The sequence below is a fragment of the Dermacentor variabilis genome, chromosome 11, assembly GCF_050947875.1.
Source record: "Dermacentor variabilis isolate Ectoservices chromosome 11, ASM5094787v1, whole genome shotgun sequence".
Classification (NCBI taxonomy): Eukaryota; Metazoa; Arthropoda; class Arachnida; order Ixodida; family Ixodidae; genus Dermacentor; species Dermacentor variabilis.
The window spans coordinates 26,373,504-26,390,934 of NC_134578.1; the positions used below are offsets into that span (position 1 = coordinate 26,373,504).

Consider the following 17,431-nt stretch of genomic DNA (forward strand, 5'->3'; position numbering starts at 1 on the left):
TACAATTAGGACTGCTAAACTGACTTATTGTAATAGCACAGTTAATGGCTTCATTAAATCAGCACCCAGCAAATTCTGGAGATACCTAAGTTCCCAATGCACAAACAGCGAGACAAAATGCACTGAAGGAATTGACGCTGACACCTTTAGCACTCACTTTCAGTCAGTGTTCACACATGACAACGACTGCTCTGACCTTGCCCTCGAATTCGAATATATGACCACGCTGACAGGTACTCCCCTAATATCAGAGGCGGGAGTGCTTATGATGTTGTTTAACATGGATGATAAGAAATGTGATGGACCAGATGGAATCCCGAACAAATTTCTCAAGCGGTATGCCGAGCCTATAAGTAAATACTTCTGCCTGATATATCAAAAATCAATCGATGAGTGTAGCCTTCCTGCTGAGTGGAAACTAGCGAAAATAATTCCGGTGCATAAATCTGGCAATGTTTTATCGGCAGCTAATTATCGACCAATATCACTGACATGTACATGTTGCAAATTACTGGAGCACATCATTTTGAAATTTATGACAAATTTTTTGTCGAAGTCAATATTTCGTAGTGGGCTTGTCAACCACTACGCAACTAGTAGAAATTATGCATGATTTTGCACAAAGCCTCGACAATCAGTCGCAAATCGATGCCCTTTTCTGGGATCTATCGAAGGCTTTTGACAGAGTCTCTGTTACTAAACTCCACTTTAAAATTAACACAATATTTGGCGATGGACCATTGGTATGATGGATTTATAATTACCTCTCTGATCGTTACCAATTTGTGCAATACGACCATCATGCCTCCAAGTTAGTACCCAGACGACACACGATATCCCAGGGATGTCCCAAAAACATCCAAACATCCCACGTCCAAACATGGAGCTCCCGAAAACATCCTAGGGACATAGACGTTGGGATCATCCCAAAAATATCCATGGTGGGCTTTAATTGGGACTTAAAACTAGTGCCCTCGTGTATATGGGAGTGCACCACCATTACATTAGTGCAGTAATGTCAGAAAGCAGTGACAATTGATGTTTGCATACCTAATTGTCATTGTTTATCTGGAACTCCAATATTTCCCGGCTTCGACGTGGCGCTGGCGCGCACGCGGCGCAGCGGTCATGCAAAAATGTGGAATATAATTTTACGCGAAGTATAAACTCCGCGAATGTGGTTAAATGCAAATATATTTGGCTCATTTGTTTCTTCCTACAATGAATTGCTACACCGACAGTGCTGCCGCTGGCAGCCGTACGTGTTTTGCACACGCGCCGCATGCTCAAAGCATAGAAACGGCTGAACAGGCCGTGGTTTCGCATTACTAAAAGTCAAAAAAAGAAAGAAAAACATATTTTAAGCTCCAAAATAAATTATTCTTTATAGAAGTATAGGTAGTTACATAGCAAAAGTAATAACATTGCAATATTTATTTTTAAGGTGCGAGTTCGGCGTGTAATGACCAGCGCCATCGCTATCATCGCGACGCCATGGCAACACTGAGGGACTTTAGGCAACACCGCTGGTACATTCCGCGGCGTTTGACGTTTGGATCGGGTTAGGCCGCACGCAAACAGCACTACAGTACGTGTTTCATTAGTGCTAACATATCCAGTATCGCAACAAGGTTTTTGGAACTGAGTCCCTGCGTTCTTCAGCTTCGAGGTAAGTGCTTTATGTATTGAACCCTAGTGATTAATGCACGGGCATTAGTATGCATTATTAGCATCTTTCACACGTTTTCTTTGTTTTCCTATTCTAGTGTTGGCGCATGCTGATTGCGGACACGTGGACGGCAAAATGGCCAGTGGGAGTAAGTTTAGGTGATGTCATTCTTTGCTTTGCCTTCCGCGGAAATTATAGCATCCGATTAATGTCTGTGCATTGTTGAAACTGTTAGCCCAATAGAGATTCCACTGGGTGTTCTTGGACACGTGTGTACGTTTGACACAGCTATCTTGAACATATGGCTGCAGTGCCCAGAATGACTGTATACCGGCGCGTGCGCCGCGCCGTGCAGGAAGACCTTAACTTAATATTATCTGCTGAAGTAGCAGATTCGGGCCTAACTGAAGCCCCGGGTGCCTATTCCACTACAGACGGTGTCGTAAGGCCCGCTGCCGAGTCGTTTCAGCATTCATTGTCCGAGAGTGGTGGTGGGCCTAGTTGCGATATTCTTACTCCACTTGAACTTCCGGAGGCAGATGTGAGCACCGACGAAGTTCGTGCATGTCTTGACAGCCCTCCGAGAGATGGTGGGCCTTGTAATTCAACTGTTGAACAAGTGCGCTCCCTAGGTGATAATGCATTGTCCCAAGGAGACCAGCCAAACACAGTTTCCTTCAAAGAAAAGCTGCAGGTCTGGTGCATAGAGAGAGATGTGCCCCATGTTACCATCACACATTTATTGCAGGTTATGCACTCATATGCTTGCTTTTCTGGCCTCCCGAAATCTGCCAGAGCTCTCTTGTCAACGCCAAGGTTAGCATATGGTGTTAAACCAATGGGTTCAGGCCAGTATTGTCATTTTGGTTTAACTGAGGGCCTTCAGGAGGCATTGAAAAATGTTCTGCCTGTGCCTGACCCACTCATACTCCATGTGAATGTAGATGGACTACCTTTGACAAAAAGCACACGAGACCAGTTCTGGCCTATTCTCTGCAGAGCAGCAAATTGTGAAAGCAGTAAGCCATTTCCAATTGGCATTTATTATGGCCAGTCTAAGGCTTTGCAGCCTAACACATTCCTACAGTAGTTTGTGTTTGACTTGAAAATAGCCCTGCATCATGGTGTTACTGTTGGAAGCCAACTGATCCATGTAGAACTTGGTGCAATAATCTGCGATGCACCTGCTAAGGCTTATATTTTGGGCATTAAGGGTCACAGTGGATACTTCAGCTGTCCGAAATGCACTACCGAAGGGAATCATAAGCATGGTCGTATGTGCTTCCCTGAACTCGATGCCCCATTGCGAACAGATGCAAGCTTTCGTAATGTAGATCAGGAAGATCACCATATTATGGACACAATCCTCAAGGATCTTCCCATTGACTTGATTAGGCAGGTTCCACTTGACTATATGCACCTGACTTGCTTAGGTGTTGTTCGTAAACTTCTGCTGCTCTGGATTAAAGGAGAAAAGACCTATAGAATAGGAAAACGATCAAGAGAGTCTGCGTCAGGAGCAAGTACTGAAATACGGCACTATGTGCCATCAGAGATGTCTCGAAAGCCGAGAAGCTTGTCAGACATTGACAGGTGGAAGGCTTCAGAGTTCCGGCTTCTTATGCTGTACACTGGCCCTGTGGTCCTGAAGTCAAGGATACCTGATAATCTGGCAGACAATTTTATGGTGTTGCACGTCGCCATGAGCATTCTGCGTAGCCCGCTGTCATGCACTCGGAACTTGGAGTATGCAGAAAGGTTGCTTGTGCATTTTGTTAAAGTGTTCATTGAAATATATGGTGAGCATGCTGTTTCACTCAATGTCCACTGTTTGGTTCATGTCGTAGACGATGTTCGAGTTCATGGACCTCTGCATGGTTACAGTGCATTCCCCTTCGAAAATTACATGCCTAGGCTAAAGAAGTATGTTAGAAAGCCTGAAAAGCCTCTTCAGCAACTTTACAATCGAATTATGGAAGAGCGGGCATTGGGTAGCATGTCCAGCAGACCAGAAACTTGTATTGCTCTTGATTCAGGCTCTGTATGCTTCACAGAAAAGGAAAAACTGCTGATGAGGCATGATAATGGGCCACTTCCACTAGGTTGTGTAGGACCTCAGTACAAAGGTTTCCTATTTTCTCAAGATGCCACCATAAAAGTGAACAAGAGGGACTGCACATGCATGCTAAATGATGGTAGCATTGTCAAAGTTGAAAACTTTGCAGTCTGTGCTGTGAGCCACATGCCTGTGCTTGTTGGGAGGAAGTACCAGAAATTGGAAGACCTTTATACTTATCCATGCAAATCCTCTCTCATTAACATATTTTTGGCTTCTAATCTTTCAGACATACACTTTTGGCCTGTTTCGGATATCACACTGAAATGTGTGAGACTTCCTTTTGGCAGAAAGCATGCCGTATTTCCAATGCGACACCTGCAGTGATTTCTTACACTCCTATTTACTATTTTTCTGTTTCTGTTTAACCGTTCAATGTTTGCTTTTATTGCAATTTAAAAAAATTCATTCGCTTTGCTTGTACTAATGTGAGAAATGTATTCCTGATCTCTTAATTATGTCAAAATCGGAATCAATTGTACGTTCACAACTTTGTATATGCTCAACTTGTAAAACAGGCCGATATATTCAGTTGTGTATGTTCGTTGTCTTTCCTTTGATGTCTTTGAGCTATGGGAGGATACTGTACTTCACTTTTTCCTGTAAGTTGACAGGTTTGCCGTCGTAGAGTTCCCCGAGGAGGACTGCAGCTTGGCAGTTGTTCACGGTTCGTGGTTGAATCCAAAAAGAAATAGGACATATTGGCCTACGTTGAAAAATTCATCGCAGCGGCGTAGAGCCACTGTTGAGGGTGCTGCACCATCTCCTAGCTGGACACAAGCCAACTGTGTGGTGAAATCCTGGGCTGGTAAGGTCGCACAATTGCTTGTGGGATTTCCTATTGTAAAGGTTTCCTTTTTCAGACACTTACGAAAAGGCATGTGAGAAGCAGAATTTCCTGCAATATCATTCGGACATGAGCTGCGAAGAAGAACTGGGACGCGGAAAAAGAAAAAAACAAAGTGCCTTGGCTTCTGATTACAGTAGTGAGCAAGACACACTACTGACGACTCGGGTGATGACTCAAACTATCACCCTCCTAGGCCGCCAACACCACCTCAACTGGTAACAAACATTGGTACGAAAGAAGTTTTCTTAATTTATTTGTGTGCAAGTGCGCGCACATGAAATACACACACACTTTCCCAAATTCACACTTCCCCAAAGCTGCCTCAAGGCAGAGATTGAGTTATGAGTTCAGAAACCTTAAGCATATCAACTGTCTGTTCTTCTTGGGCAGTTACATTGTGCTATAAACTGGGAGTCTACCATCTTAACCAAAACTTAGCATAGTATAAGCACTTACAAACACGTGTCCCAGCACAAAGCTGTGTGTGGGGATAGGTTAAAAGCACTGTATTGAAATGACAATTTCAGGTGGCTACGACTCAGCTGCTGTCCACGCGTCATTCAAGATGCCTGGACGACACAGAAAGAAACGCTCTGCAGGTATTGTACATCTTTTTCACTTCAACTTAAAAATGTAAAAAAAAAAAACTGACATGGCAAAGTATGCCAAGTAGATTTTGATTTAAGTTTCTAATGTGTTGCCAATATGAAGCATTATTGTTGCAAGAAAGTAACCTTGAGTTCCCCTATGTTAATGCTAAATACCAAATCCTTTGTCTTCACTGTAAGCACGATATTGCTCTTGGCAAAGCAACTTGTGTATATGTTTCCTAACGCATCACAAAGTAAATTTGACTCATTCGCCACAAGGATGCACGCAACAGCTCAGTCGTGATATGTTAGTGCTGCTCACCACTTTTTTTATTGTGTGTTGAGCGTATGCATAGATGCAGCCTTTTTTCCCGTGATTTCAGGTCCATCTGCGAGTCCTAGGCCTTCGTTCGGAAGAGCTGGTGAACACGAAACCGAAAGTGTGCCATCGAGCCTTCAAGCTGGTGAATGCCAATTCTTCTTTCACAACGACACTTTTATTGCAGTTGTTCAAATATGCATTTGTACTTTCCAGGACAGTCACCTTGCATGCTTCCAGAGTTATCTTTCTGGAGCTTGCAATAAGGGTAATTAATGCATGGTGTCACTCAATTTCAGGCCCATCTACCACTTCCTCAGGATCAAGAACGGATCCGCAAGTGCTTGGTATGATGTCAATGTTTGACCTCTCATGTTTGCTTTAAATGGCGTGGTTGATAGATCTTGTCAAACACCAGAATTTTGAGCAGTGTGACACAGCACACAGATAAGACGCATAGGATGAAATGCCGCCTGGGCTTGTTTTGTGTCATGTGACACTGTTCAACATTCTGCTGTTTGTAATGAGCAATTTCTTGCCAGCATACTTCTTCACTTTTTCAATACACATGCATTGCTAAATGAGGCACTGCTGACTTTCAATAGTTCTGTATGAGCATCGCAGATATGTTGACATAACTGATCTTGATGAGAAAATATTTTTTCAGCCTTTATGGAGAGGATATTGTCCACCCTTAATACAATTAAGGTTGTGCAACAGGCGCACACACAGCTCTTGGCACAGCTGAAGAATAATGCTGAAGAAGCATGCCCAGAGAACCAAAACCTTCCTGATCAGCTGCCATTTTTGACCCCAAGAGACATGCTTGATTGGGATGCTGAACTTGGGGTGAACAAGGAAGCAAAGCTTCGAATGGTAATGAAGCTGTTTGCCTTAATTTTCTTACTGTTTTCCGCAAAACGAGGGGCAAGCTCGGTTTTTTTTTTCACAGAGCGTTATTCTAACATGCGAGTGATTTACTGATTATTGCTGATTTCATTTTCTGCCAGAAAAGACACATGGTTGTCCAAGGTGGTGACACCATAAACCAGAAGACTGCACGCATCTTAAAGAGTGTGATGTCGTGGGATGTGGCAAAACAATTCAGTTGGTATGGTGCAAAAGGCAAAATGAAGTTTTGTGAGCTGAATATTTGCAAGCTACTGTGCAGTAAGTCTTCTGCTACAATATTATCACTTTCGTTGTCTGCATTGTCATAGCTCATTTTCGTCGCATCATTGACACTTATTTTCTTATGCAGCCTGCCTGATAGAAAATATCAAGCAGAACCAGGAGGAGGCTACTCTAAAAAACATAGAAAAAGCAGCGCTGTCTTGGTTCCGCCATGCCGCAGAACGGGCAGCAGCAGGGCAACAAAGGCAACTGAACAAAACTTCAGCACAGGACGACGACGCTCTCATTTCTTGAGAAAGTGCACCTAAATTACTGCTTTACTGTGAAATAAATACTTTTGGTGATCACTTCCTGTTGTATTTTTGTTTTTTTGGTTTCAGAAGTAAATAGATTTCACATAACTGCCGTCCCATAAGAGTGTGAAGCAGTTAACAAAAGAAAATAAAGCTACAAGAGATCCCAATAACCTCCCAAAAATGGTGCAATCTGGGACATCCCAATAACCTCCCAGGAAGGTCCCAAATACCTCCCATGAAGATCCCAATAACCTCCTAGTCTGGGACATCCCAGAAAAGTCTCTTTTTGTATCACTTGGGATGTTATCTGGATGTAAATGGGACATCCTTGGGATGTACCTATATCCCAAGTCGGACATCCTTATGACATCCTTAGGATGTCTTTTTGTCGTCTGGGTACCTGTTCTTTCAGGAGTACCTCAAGGTACAGTTCTAGCCCCGCTGGTGTTTCTACTTTTTATTAACGACATATCAAATGAAACTGATGTAAAAACGCGACTATTCATGGATGACTGCGTGCTATACCAAGAAATAAAAGACTCTAATGACCAGGAAAAATTTAACAACGCTCTAGAAAAAATTGCAGAGTGGTGTAATAAATGGCAGATGGTAATTAATTTCGAAGAAACGGCCTCTATGTCCATTACAAGGAAAAAAGTGTAAATTACATTACCGTATTTACACGATTGTAAGTCGACCCCTTTTTTTAAATTTGAAAGTCTGAAGTTGGGGGGTCGACTTACAATCGAAACCAAAACATGGCTCCGCCAAAAAAAGCGATACCAACTGGAGCTACAACGTAGTTACAATTTTATGTTTGCTCTATGGCCCTATCCGTATCTTTTCGCTATCCCGCGTGTTTGTTAGCTTTTCGGAAGGGTTTTTTAACATTTTTGAGAGTCTTACAATGCATGCAACACTCATGGGGGAGTGTTGATAGTTGATGGAAGCGCCGCTGTTCTCATTTGCGGCGGCACCCTCAGAACGGCGGTACTTGCGGGGAGTATCGGTAGTTCATGGAAGAGCAGACACCGCTCGCGAGTTTCGCTTTCTCTGTTTAAAGGCATAGGTATTGGTTTGACGCTGTGATGTGTGGTGCGCGACGTGGTGCGAGGCTCGGGACGGTCGAGAGCAGACGACGCGGAGTGCACGCGCGCCGAGCTGGAAGGAGAAAAAAACGACGACGCCGAAGAGTGCCCGGCACGTGAACGCGCGGCGCAGGAAAGACAACAAAAGGAAAAAAGCAACCAATTAGAAAAGACCACGGGGCGTCGGGCAGCCAATCAGTAAATGCCAAATCGGCCAGACCACGACAAAAAGCGTGGTGCACTGGCAGAACGGGGGCGACACGCAAGAGGACACGCAGGGAGACGCTGGGGAGACGCCAGGAGAGTCCCAGGAAACGTCGGCAGGAGGAGGTCAACCACCGGAGCGGGCGTTGAAGACGGGCCGTCGGGTTCCGGACCCGAGCCCACCAGGACTTCACCCGCCCGGGGCCTCCTGCCAACCTGTTCCTGTGCGTCGCCCGTCTACCTGAGCGTGCCGTCGGCTCCTCAAGGCCGGTAAGCTTTTGCGCCAGTGGGCAGGACGGGAACAGTCGGGCTTCGGGCCCGAGTTCTACGCCAGCTGCCCAGCCAGAACGCCACCCCCGTCTGCCGTGCCGCCTGCTGCCCAAGGCCGGCGTTCGAGCTTCCGTGCCCGTGGGCGAGAGGGGAGCAGTCGGGCTACGGGCCCGAGCTCTCTGCCCGGCCAGAACGCCGCCGCCGCCCACTCCTGCTACCCAGCCGCCAGCGTTACCTCGCCTCGCCAGAGCTGGCGCGCTCCCGGCGCCCGGTCGGTCAACCTACGCCACGACCTTTGGTGAGGCCGGCGCCACTCCTTCTGCCAGCTTGTCGCCGCGTTGCCGCGTCGAGACTGCGACGTGTCCCCGCCCTCGTGGCAAGCCCGGACTAGCACCCTCGTTAAAGCCCTAAGTGTGTTCCTTACCGCAATGTTTTCTTGAGTGTTTATTTTATGCATGCTTTCTGTTTCTTTCTATTTACTTTTTGCCTTTTTATTTTTGATTAAAAGTCTTTGTGTGTGCGTCCAAACCAACGGCTTCGTCCTCAATTGGGTTCTCGGAGGCTCCGCCTAAGAGAACCGTTAAAACATTGAGTACCCGAACCTTTGCCCCCATAAGTGGGTCATCACAAATTGGCGTCCGTGCGACAGGACAAAGCCGTTCGTTTGGATATTTTTTATTCTAGCGGCTAGGAACTATGGCTAGCGCACGAGACTTGTTAGCCTTAGCCGAACGCATGGGCCTAGAAGGTGCGGAGTTGAGGGCATGGTTGAACGAGCAGGAAGCGCGGGCGCGAGAAGAACAGGCAGCGGAGCGCGAAGCCAAGAAGCAGGAACTTGCATTGGTGGAAAAGAATTTACAACTGCGGCTAAAAGTCGCAGAGGCTGAGGGCGCATATGTGGGCAAGAAACAGCCCGAAATTAGTTTGTTTGACTTAACCACCGTGGCCCAGCGATTGGGTTTACATGGGGCAGACTTGAACAAGTGGGTGCAAGACAGGTGGTTGCTAATATGCGAGAAAGCTCAGAGGGAGCGTGACAGGCGAATTGCAGAACAGGCAGCTGAGAGGGAACGCCTGGAGGAAGAGCTTCGCAGGGTGCGCGTTCGCATCGAGGCACTCGCGGAGGCTTGCTCCGAAGGGACGAGCTCCATTGTTCAGGATGCAGCACAGCAATGCAGGGGCGACCCGAGGGTTCCCTCCGACATGACGTCAGGCCTTGGCGAGCAAAAAGTGTCTCAAGGAGAGACACCTTGTAATGATGCCATTGTAGGCAATGATACTGAGGTATGGTCACAAGACAAGGAGCATATTGCTTCCATACCTCAACTAGTGCCGCGTGAGCACAGCGCAGGCGATGACTGGTTCGTGCAATGTTCAGAGCTGCCGTGCATGGGACTGGTTCAAAAAGTTGGAACCGAGCACCTCCTACAGGCTAAAGATAGCACGTCTAAGGGTTCGCACCATGGGCAGGATGAACCTGAAAATATCAGGGCTGCTGAGGAACCAGGTGTGGTTTCCATAAAAAGTATTGAGTTGTCCTCACTGTGTTCCTTGAATTCAACAAAGCCAACTGCCTGTGGCCCTATGTGCACATGGGAGGGCTCAGGCATGTGTACCACATCAACTCAGGGCTTTGAGGATTCAGAACATCCTATGTGTTCTCATGCACTGGTGTATGGTTCGACCATTGGCACTAATGCGGCGACCACGCATTATAACGTTCACTACCTTAGTACGCAGGCAGTGACTTGGTCGACACCAAGCAGAGACATCAATGTCTGGAGCGTTATGGCCACAGACGGGCCGGTGTACTCAAAACGAGAAGATAGATGTCTGGTCCGCCTCATGTGGGAGAGGGTCACCTGAAGGAGCCGATGCTTCGCTTATGGCGTAATACGTAATACATACGTAATACCAGCACTAGAGTACGTGTCGGCTGTCTCGGACCCACGCACGCACAAGTTAACGTAGATAAACTTGAATCAGTACAAAAGAAGGCCGTAATATTTATATTTAATGCCTACCAACGCGACAGGTTGCCAACAGCTCTTTTGAAAAGTGCAAAATTGAAAACGTTAGAACCGAGACGGTATTGCGAAAGACTGAAGCTATTCTATCTTATATATAATAACAAGTTGGCAATACAAAAAAGTAAGTACACCAAGCCAATGTTGCGCCGTGAAACGCATCCGTCTCACCTTGAGAAAGTTACTGAACACCTCTGCCGTACCAATATATACAGGTATTCCTTCTCTCCTCATACGACTAACGACTGGAATAATTTACCACTGGAGATTCTCGAAAGCGCCGATCTGAAATCGTTCGTTCGTGCGATGCCTGCACTGTCTTACTGACAATTCTACTTTGCTTTACTTTGTTCTAACCCCCATGCGCTCAGAGTGACTGCTTTAACTCCTATTCAACTTGTCGCTTTCGTAATAAATATGCTCGCGTTTGCTTATATTATTGCTCTCGACATTATTAGCTGCACTGTGCTTGGCATCTGTGCGTCGCTTTCGTCTGCGAGGTTGTGCGAAGTTGTTTTACTTTTTATTGGATATTACATTTTTGTACAGTTTGTGTATCGGCTCGGCCAGTTTTATTATGTTACATAAGTGGTAGGTGCTACTCCTGCGGTGCTTAGGTGCTGTATTATATTGCTGTAGTACTATATAACTTTGTTTTGATTTGTGTATCATTCAGGCTTTCGTTATATACAATTATTACTTTTCTTTTTTGTTTATTTTTATTTTTCACAGCAGTAAGATTAGCTCTACATTTAATTCTGTTCTGTATTTTCTGTGTTACGTTAATTACAATGTATCGCTCATCCCTGCCTAAAATAAAGTCTGGCATTCAGATTGGCAGTATTTCCTTAAATAAGTAACTAAACAAATAAATAAATAACTGCATAAATTTTTTGTTAAATAAACCTCGTGTTACTGTAAATGCTGCCACCAAAATTTGATGGATTTCCAATAGAAGTCTTCAGTTGCTTTTGTCAATATGTCTGCTAGCCAACCTTTAGCGTAACGTTAGCTGGGCTTACTGAAGTACTTCTAGACATCCATGGCTACAAAACGTTGTCAACAAGACAGCTACTAGACTTTTGAATTATCTGTTCAGATCTTTTAAGACATCAAATAGTTGCTTCAGTGTTTCATGAGTAGAAACCACATGGCGCTAGATGCTACAACATTGGGCTAGTACAACATAATTCCCATCCTTGAGGGCACCTATGTTTCCCACTTATCTACTACAGAGGGGGTAGGGAGCAGAGGTGCCTCCTCTACAAAAAGGAGAAACTTGCTTTACATGCGGACAGGTGGGCCACTGAGCTGATGTGTATTCAACGCCCAAAGAGAAGAGGCGCCGAGGCCCTAAACCTGGCAGGGAACCACCAATGCAATCCAACATGTGCTCTCTGCGACAAGGAGCGCCCCACTGGAGACAGAAAATTCCCAGATAAGTTTTGAACACCTTACCTGGTCGAGAAGAGGGCATGGGAGAAGACCCAGCAGCAGCAACAGCAATCAAGAGCAGAAGAGAGACCCAGCCATTCAAGGGAGAGGACGAGTGACCCCCAAGTTGGGGCTGGCAGAAGCCACTCCCGCTCCTACCCGAGACTTCCCACCAACAGAGGCAACAGCAGGCCCGTCCGTATCAAGGTCCAAGTTTAGGCCCAGGTTCGGATCGAGGTCGCCACCCGAGTCGTCGCACGGTCCCAACACTGCCAATGAGGGGAACAACATCAACAAGGAGACCTGGGCAGACATGACCTACGGCAACTCAGCAGCTGGTCAGACAATCAAAGCATTAGAGCAGGAAGTGACACAAATTAGGAGCTTGCCAGAGCTAGCGATGCATTATAATGTAGAGCACAGAGATGAGATACATCGCTCAGTAAAGAGAACGCCAAGCTACAACAAGCCAAATGCACAGCTTGCAAGGCGCCAACGCCCATCAGAGTGCCAACTCCACAAAACATGCCACTGGCACCACTACAGAAGCGTAAAGCAGTAGAGGAGCCCGAATCAATCAGAGACATGTTCCCCAAACTCGCTAAGACAAGGTAGCAGCAATTTGGCAAAATCAAATCTCAATTAACACGTACAGAGGCCCGAGTCGCCGCAGTTGAAGCCAAGACCAGTGAAACAGCCTCGCGCACAACAGCACTTGAAGTTTTGATTACAGAAATAAGACCAGCAGGAGCAGGCCCAATTATGGCAAAGCGCTAAAACCGAACGACTTCTAAAGAAAGAAACAAAGCCCTCGGGGGAGGTCAAAAAGTGGAAAATGGCTCCGAATAAAAAATATGTCTGGCAATGAAACAGTGGCAGGTATCTCCAGAAACGGGAAAACCTGCTAGAGTTTATCAAAACGTTACATAGAAAGGACATGCCAGATGTTATTGCCCTTCAAAAAATGCGGGGCCTGTCAAAATTGTTGGGATACAAGTCGCACATCATTGCACTAGTACACAGGAATCTAGCATCGATCGAACAAGACACTGCGGTGTCAGGCACCGATCACATGCTAATTGAGATAATTCACAACAAAAACAATGAAGGCAGCATCTTCTTTCTGAACATCTGTAGCAGCCTAAGGCATAAAGTGAGGACAGAGCCGCTTTAACAAAACTTGTTGCTGAGCTAGTTGGTTCCTGACTTAAAAACAAAGGTTACGGCGCTAAGCAGACGAGGATGAAGGGAGACACAAGACACATACGGGCTCCAACTTCCAACTGTTCGAAGTTGGTGCCTGTATGTGTCATTTGTCTCACTTTTTCCTCATGTGCTTGGCACCGTAACCTTTGTTTTTAAATAGAACCACCATTTTGGAAATCCCTAGAAATAGCAAAGAGGCAGACTTTGGTAGTCGTGGGCAACTTTAATGCAGAGATGCAGAGAACATGGCATGGGGCTACCCTCCACGAGACCGCCAAAGTGTGCAACCTATGCTTTGACGCCCAGCAGGCAGGTTCTATGCCAGCCACTGACCCCTCCCCCCCACCCCCCCATTTCCCTTGAGAACAGGAAATGGCATATGCGCAGACACCACGCCATATTTCACGTTCATTAGTACGAACCACTCAAAATGGAGTAACACAAAGGAGTACTTGGGCAGTGATCCCTTCATTACAGCCACAAGAATACACACTGGGCCACCCATAAAAAGAGAAGACGAAGTTGGGCATCGCTGAATGGGATACTTTCTGCAAAATTTAGGGGTTATAGCAGATTAGACAATTACACACATAGACATATGGACACATTCACTCAAACACAGCCTAATGAAGGCCACCAAATTTATCCTAGGGGAAGCAGATAGCAAATTACTTCAGATGTGGTAAGCCAAAAAGAGCTTACAGAAATTATGGAAATGACAATTATTAAACAGAACACAACGCAGAGGGATAGCCAAATTAGACAAAGAAATAAAGGATCAAGTACACAGGATCACTAGACAGAATTGGAAAAACACAGGCCATAAGGTGGAAAGCCGATTGGCATTAGCCAAAACGTGGCACATGCTTAGCTTTCGCTTGCACTCAACAAGCGGCAAAAGCACGCAGAGGCCCGACTTAAATGTCAGTACGCACAATTATGCAGGAGAGGACCAGGACTTAGTTAAGGAAATTAAAGACCGATACATTGGCAACACGACAAAGGAAAGTCTGAAGCCATACACAGGCAAAGAGAACATAGCACTAGACAGCCCCATCATGAAAGCCGAGGTCTGGGTGGAAGTCAGTAGCCTACACACAGGGTCGGTACCGGGCTCCTACAGAGTGACCAAAACGATGCTCAGAAACTTAGACGAGGTATCAACCTCGGCCCGGCAAACTCCCAAAGCAGTGGAAGACTGCACAAGTTGTCATGATATCCAGGCTGGGAAATCAATAGAACATGTCGATCTAACAAAACTGAATAATTGCACGGTGCTGCAGATCAAGCATAAGATCCTGGAGCCGCAAGGCAAGAAAGCTGTCTTGAGCCTTGACCTGACTAAGCCTTCTCACATCATCTCACAGAAGGCAGTTCTAGAGAACCTCCAAATGTTAGGCATGGGCCAGAGGACTTATCAGTACACTAAGGACTTTCTCTCAGATTACACTGCGCAAATTACACTAAAAGCAATTAAGTCAGACGAAATAGAGCTGGGGAGCAACGGCACTCCGCAGGGCTGCCTTCTCACCCTTCTTATTCAATGTAGCGCTAATTGGGCTACCTGGGAAATTACACAAGGTTGAAGGGCTGAGGCACACAATCTATGCAGATGACATCGTACTATGGGCAGCTCAAGGTAACGAGGGCCAAATGGAGAAAACAAGAAGCCATTGATGAGGTAGAGGCATACGTAACGACGAGAGGACTGGCCGCTGTTGCAGTGGACACTGACGGGGAGCCCCTGGTTGACAGCACTGTGGTGAAAGACAACCCCACCAACCTAGCAGAAGAGGCAGACATTGCAATGGCAATTGCCTCTACTTATTCCAGAAGCATCATTAGCAGCTCTAAGAGGGCCAAACGCAACTTTGCCAGAGGACGAATATCTCCACAGGCACTAAGAACCCTAACGATCAGCTCCAGTTATCGATAAATACTAATTATATGTGCACCAGCACACTCCTCCCTCACCGGGAATGAGGCCGTTCATCACGTAGCGCGAGGACCCGCACGCCGAGCAGATGAGCCGCCCCCGATGGGGCCGAGGAGTGACCGCATGGTGACCAATCCAGAAATTACGAATCACTACAAATATGAGAGGTGCTGGTAGCACCCGCGCAGACCCATCACTCACCAAGAAGCAAGCGGTGGCCTGGCGTCTCCTACAAATATCTACCCGTACCCAGTCGCCTGCAGCTACTGCTACCCGAGCCAATAATCAGAATTATGTATATTCTGCAATGAAAAAGCCAACTTAGATCATATGACATAGGCCTGCCCAAGAAAAAGCTAGGTAACAGGTCCAGCATTGACCAGTGGGAGACCTCGCTGCTCAGCTTGAACCCAGAGCAACTTGGGGTCATCCAGCCCGCTGAAGACTCCTCCAGGACCCAAAGGCTCCTGGCCAACGACAAGGCCCGGGGCTACAAGGCCTCCTAAAAAAGCTGGACAATAAAAATGTTTTTCCCCCTCCTGAAGCTCCTGCACACATCGCCACTAATATTACACATTATTTATTTAATTGCCAGCACACAATGAGCACTACAAAGCCTGGCCTGTACCAGCAGATGAGACTGTTAGTACCCATAGACAATGTTTTATCAGCCAATTTCTTGACTCATTTGACAAAGCCCAATGTGGGTCTTGGGTAAATTGGTGCACAAATATTTGAGTTTTGAATACAAATCGAGTAGTTACTGCTAATTAACTTCATTTGAGAACTGACTATTTTAAGTTATCACATATGCATTTCTTTTTTAATGTAAGGAATAAATATGCTTATAGGAATTCCTGGGAGAGGGACAGCAGTGCTTGTAGAAACTGGTACGAAATAGTGCACTAAAAGGATATAGCAGAAGCATCACTTTTTAAGTGAATGTGTCGGGCAGATTTTCAAGTCATTCAAGAAGCACGCCCAGCTTTCAGGCAGCCTGTATATACAAACATTTGTTGTTTCAACTTAGGCAAACAAAAAATGCAGTGCTGATAGGAGCATCTAGTGGCATACCCTTCTTCTTGTTTCATTACTGCATCATGGACCACCAGGTAACTGAAATAATTTGTCCGTTATTTCAGCTTAACTGACTGGATGGCTAGTCCTGCCTAATCTTGCAAGAACTCCACTCAGTTATCGATGATGCAGCACTGGTTCCTCAGTTCTCAGTTTCTGCTCTGATCTTTTTTTGAGAATCGTCTCGCCTCTGACTTCTTCCTGGCCGATGGAGCATTCATGACCTTGTGCATTTGCACCAAAAGCTTTGCGCAAAATGGGCGACGACAAAAAAAAGAATACATCAGACACCAATGTTCCAGCCCTCAGTGTTTTTCTCTTGCAAAAGAAATAAACTAACGGGAAGTTACTTTGGTCTGTAAAACTTATGGCACTGTGTCATCCCACCTCTCCAGACATCTGAATGCCTGAAAAAAGTTGGGCCAGGACAGTCTTGTGGACAATGCTCTTTCGCAGTGTTTAGAGGTAGTGCGCCCCACGGTCGTTCACCAAGCCCTGCTTGGTCTTTGGTAGATGTATCACCCCATTCCTGTTGGCCAGGAAATGAATGAGAACAAGCGCTTCCGGTGGGCATGCTAGCTCAGGCCGACCTCTCTGCCTTCCTTCAAATAAATTATCTCTGTCTCTATGCATCTGCCACTGCTTTTAACTATATTTAAAGGGGCCCTGAACCACTTTTTTACTGAAGTGGAGGGAGGCACTCGAAGTGAAAATAGGCTATTTTATAATACTTTGCCACAAAAAGTACTTGAATGCATTCAGCAGAAGCGGGGTTATTGGCAATGAAACGCGGCCTTCGCTGTGCTTCCGTTCTTTCTTTGATGCCATGTACTGCGAAGGCTACGGTGCAGTGAGGCGTGCCCACAACGCTCCGCCTTCTAAGTGTCACCGTGGTGCGCAGTTAAAATTTAGTTTTGGATGTTAACATAGACACCACAACTTTCACCTTTAGTGCCTATGATGAGCTAAGCATAAGCCAAGCGCAGTTGTCCTCAGCGAACCGCAGTGGACTTAGACTGGTGGCAGCACCCTGCGACAGCCACTGTATCTACGCCATGTAGCCGACCACAGCTTGCCATCAGCTATCGGCCAATGGCAGCTGAGGGAATGATGAAATAAAGCATCCAGAAGAGAGTGAAGAAAGGCCTTTTATTGAAAAGAGAGTGTTTGCGAAAAAAGGTGACTTTGTGATCCACTTGCATACGACAGCTAAGC

At 46.0% G+C, this 17,431-nt stretch overlaps 2 protein-coding genes and 1 pseudogene across 4 annotated transcripts in view; 2 read left to right on the forward strand and 1 right to left on the reverse strand.

The window, feature by feature from the left end:
- The window catches only part of LOC142563889 (uncharacterized), a 91,856-nt gene that overhangs the window by 65,184 nt on the left and 9,241 nt on the right, over positions 1-17,431 (reverse strand). For all 3 annotated transcript variants that reach the window (XM_075674582.1, XM_075674583.1, XM_075674581.1), the window contains exon 3: positions 12,022-12,266. The gene's annotated coding sequence lies outside the window, so the exon portion shown is untranslated. The remainder of the gene's footprint in view (positions 1-12,021; positions 12,267-17,431) is intronic.
- Positions 1,989-5,092, forward strand: LOC142564389 (uncharacterized; annotated as a pseudogene).
- Positions 5,119-7,025, forward strand: LOC142563891 (uncharacterized). Its single transcript, XM_075674586.1, has 6 exons — positions 5,119-5,234; positions 5,609-5,689; positions 5,844-5,891; positions 6,212-6,420; positions 6,555-6,714; positions 6,806-7,025. The coding sequence occupies exons 1-6, from the start codon at positions 5,150-5,152 to the stop codon at positions 6,970-6,972; spliced, it is 750 nt and encodes a 249-aa protein (XP_075530701.1). The 5' UTR covers positions 5,119-5,149; the 3' UTR covers positions 6,973-7,025.

Bases quoted from the DNA above. Each gene is read 5' to 3' on its own strand.
- LOC142563891 (XM_075674586.1), top strand. From the start codon at position 5,150: ATGACAATTTCAGGTGGCTACGACTCAGCTGCTGTCCACGCGTCATTC. The intron at 5,690-5,843 runs GTGAATGCCAAT...ACTCAATTTCAG, and splicing joins GCCATCGAGCCTTCAAGCTG to GCCCATCTACCACTTCCTCA. The intron at 6,421-6,554 runs GTAATGAAGCTG...ATTTTCTGCCAG, and splicing joins AGGAAGCAAAGCTTCGAATG to AAAAGACACATGGTTGTCCA.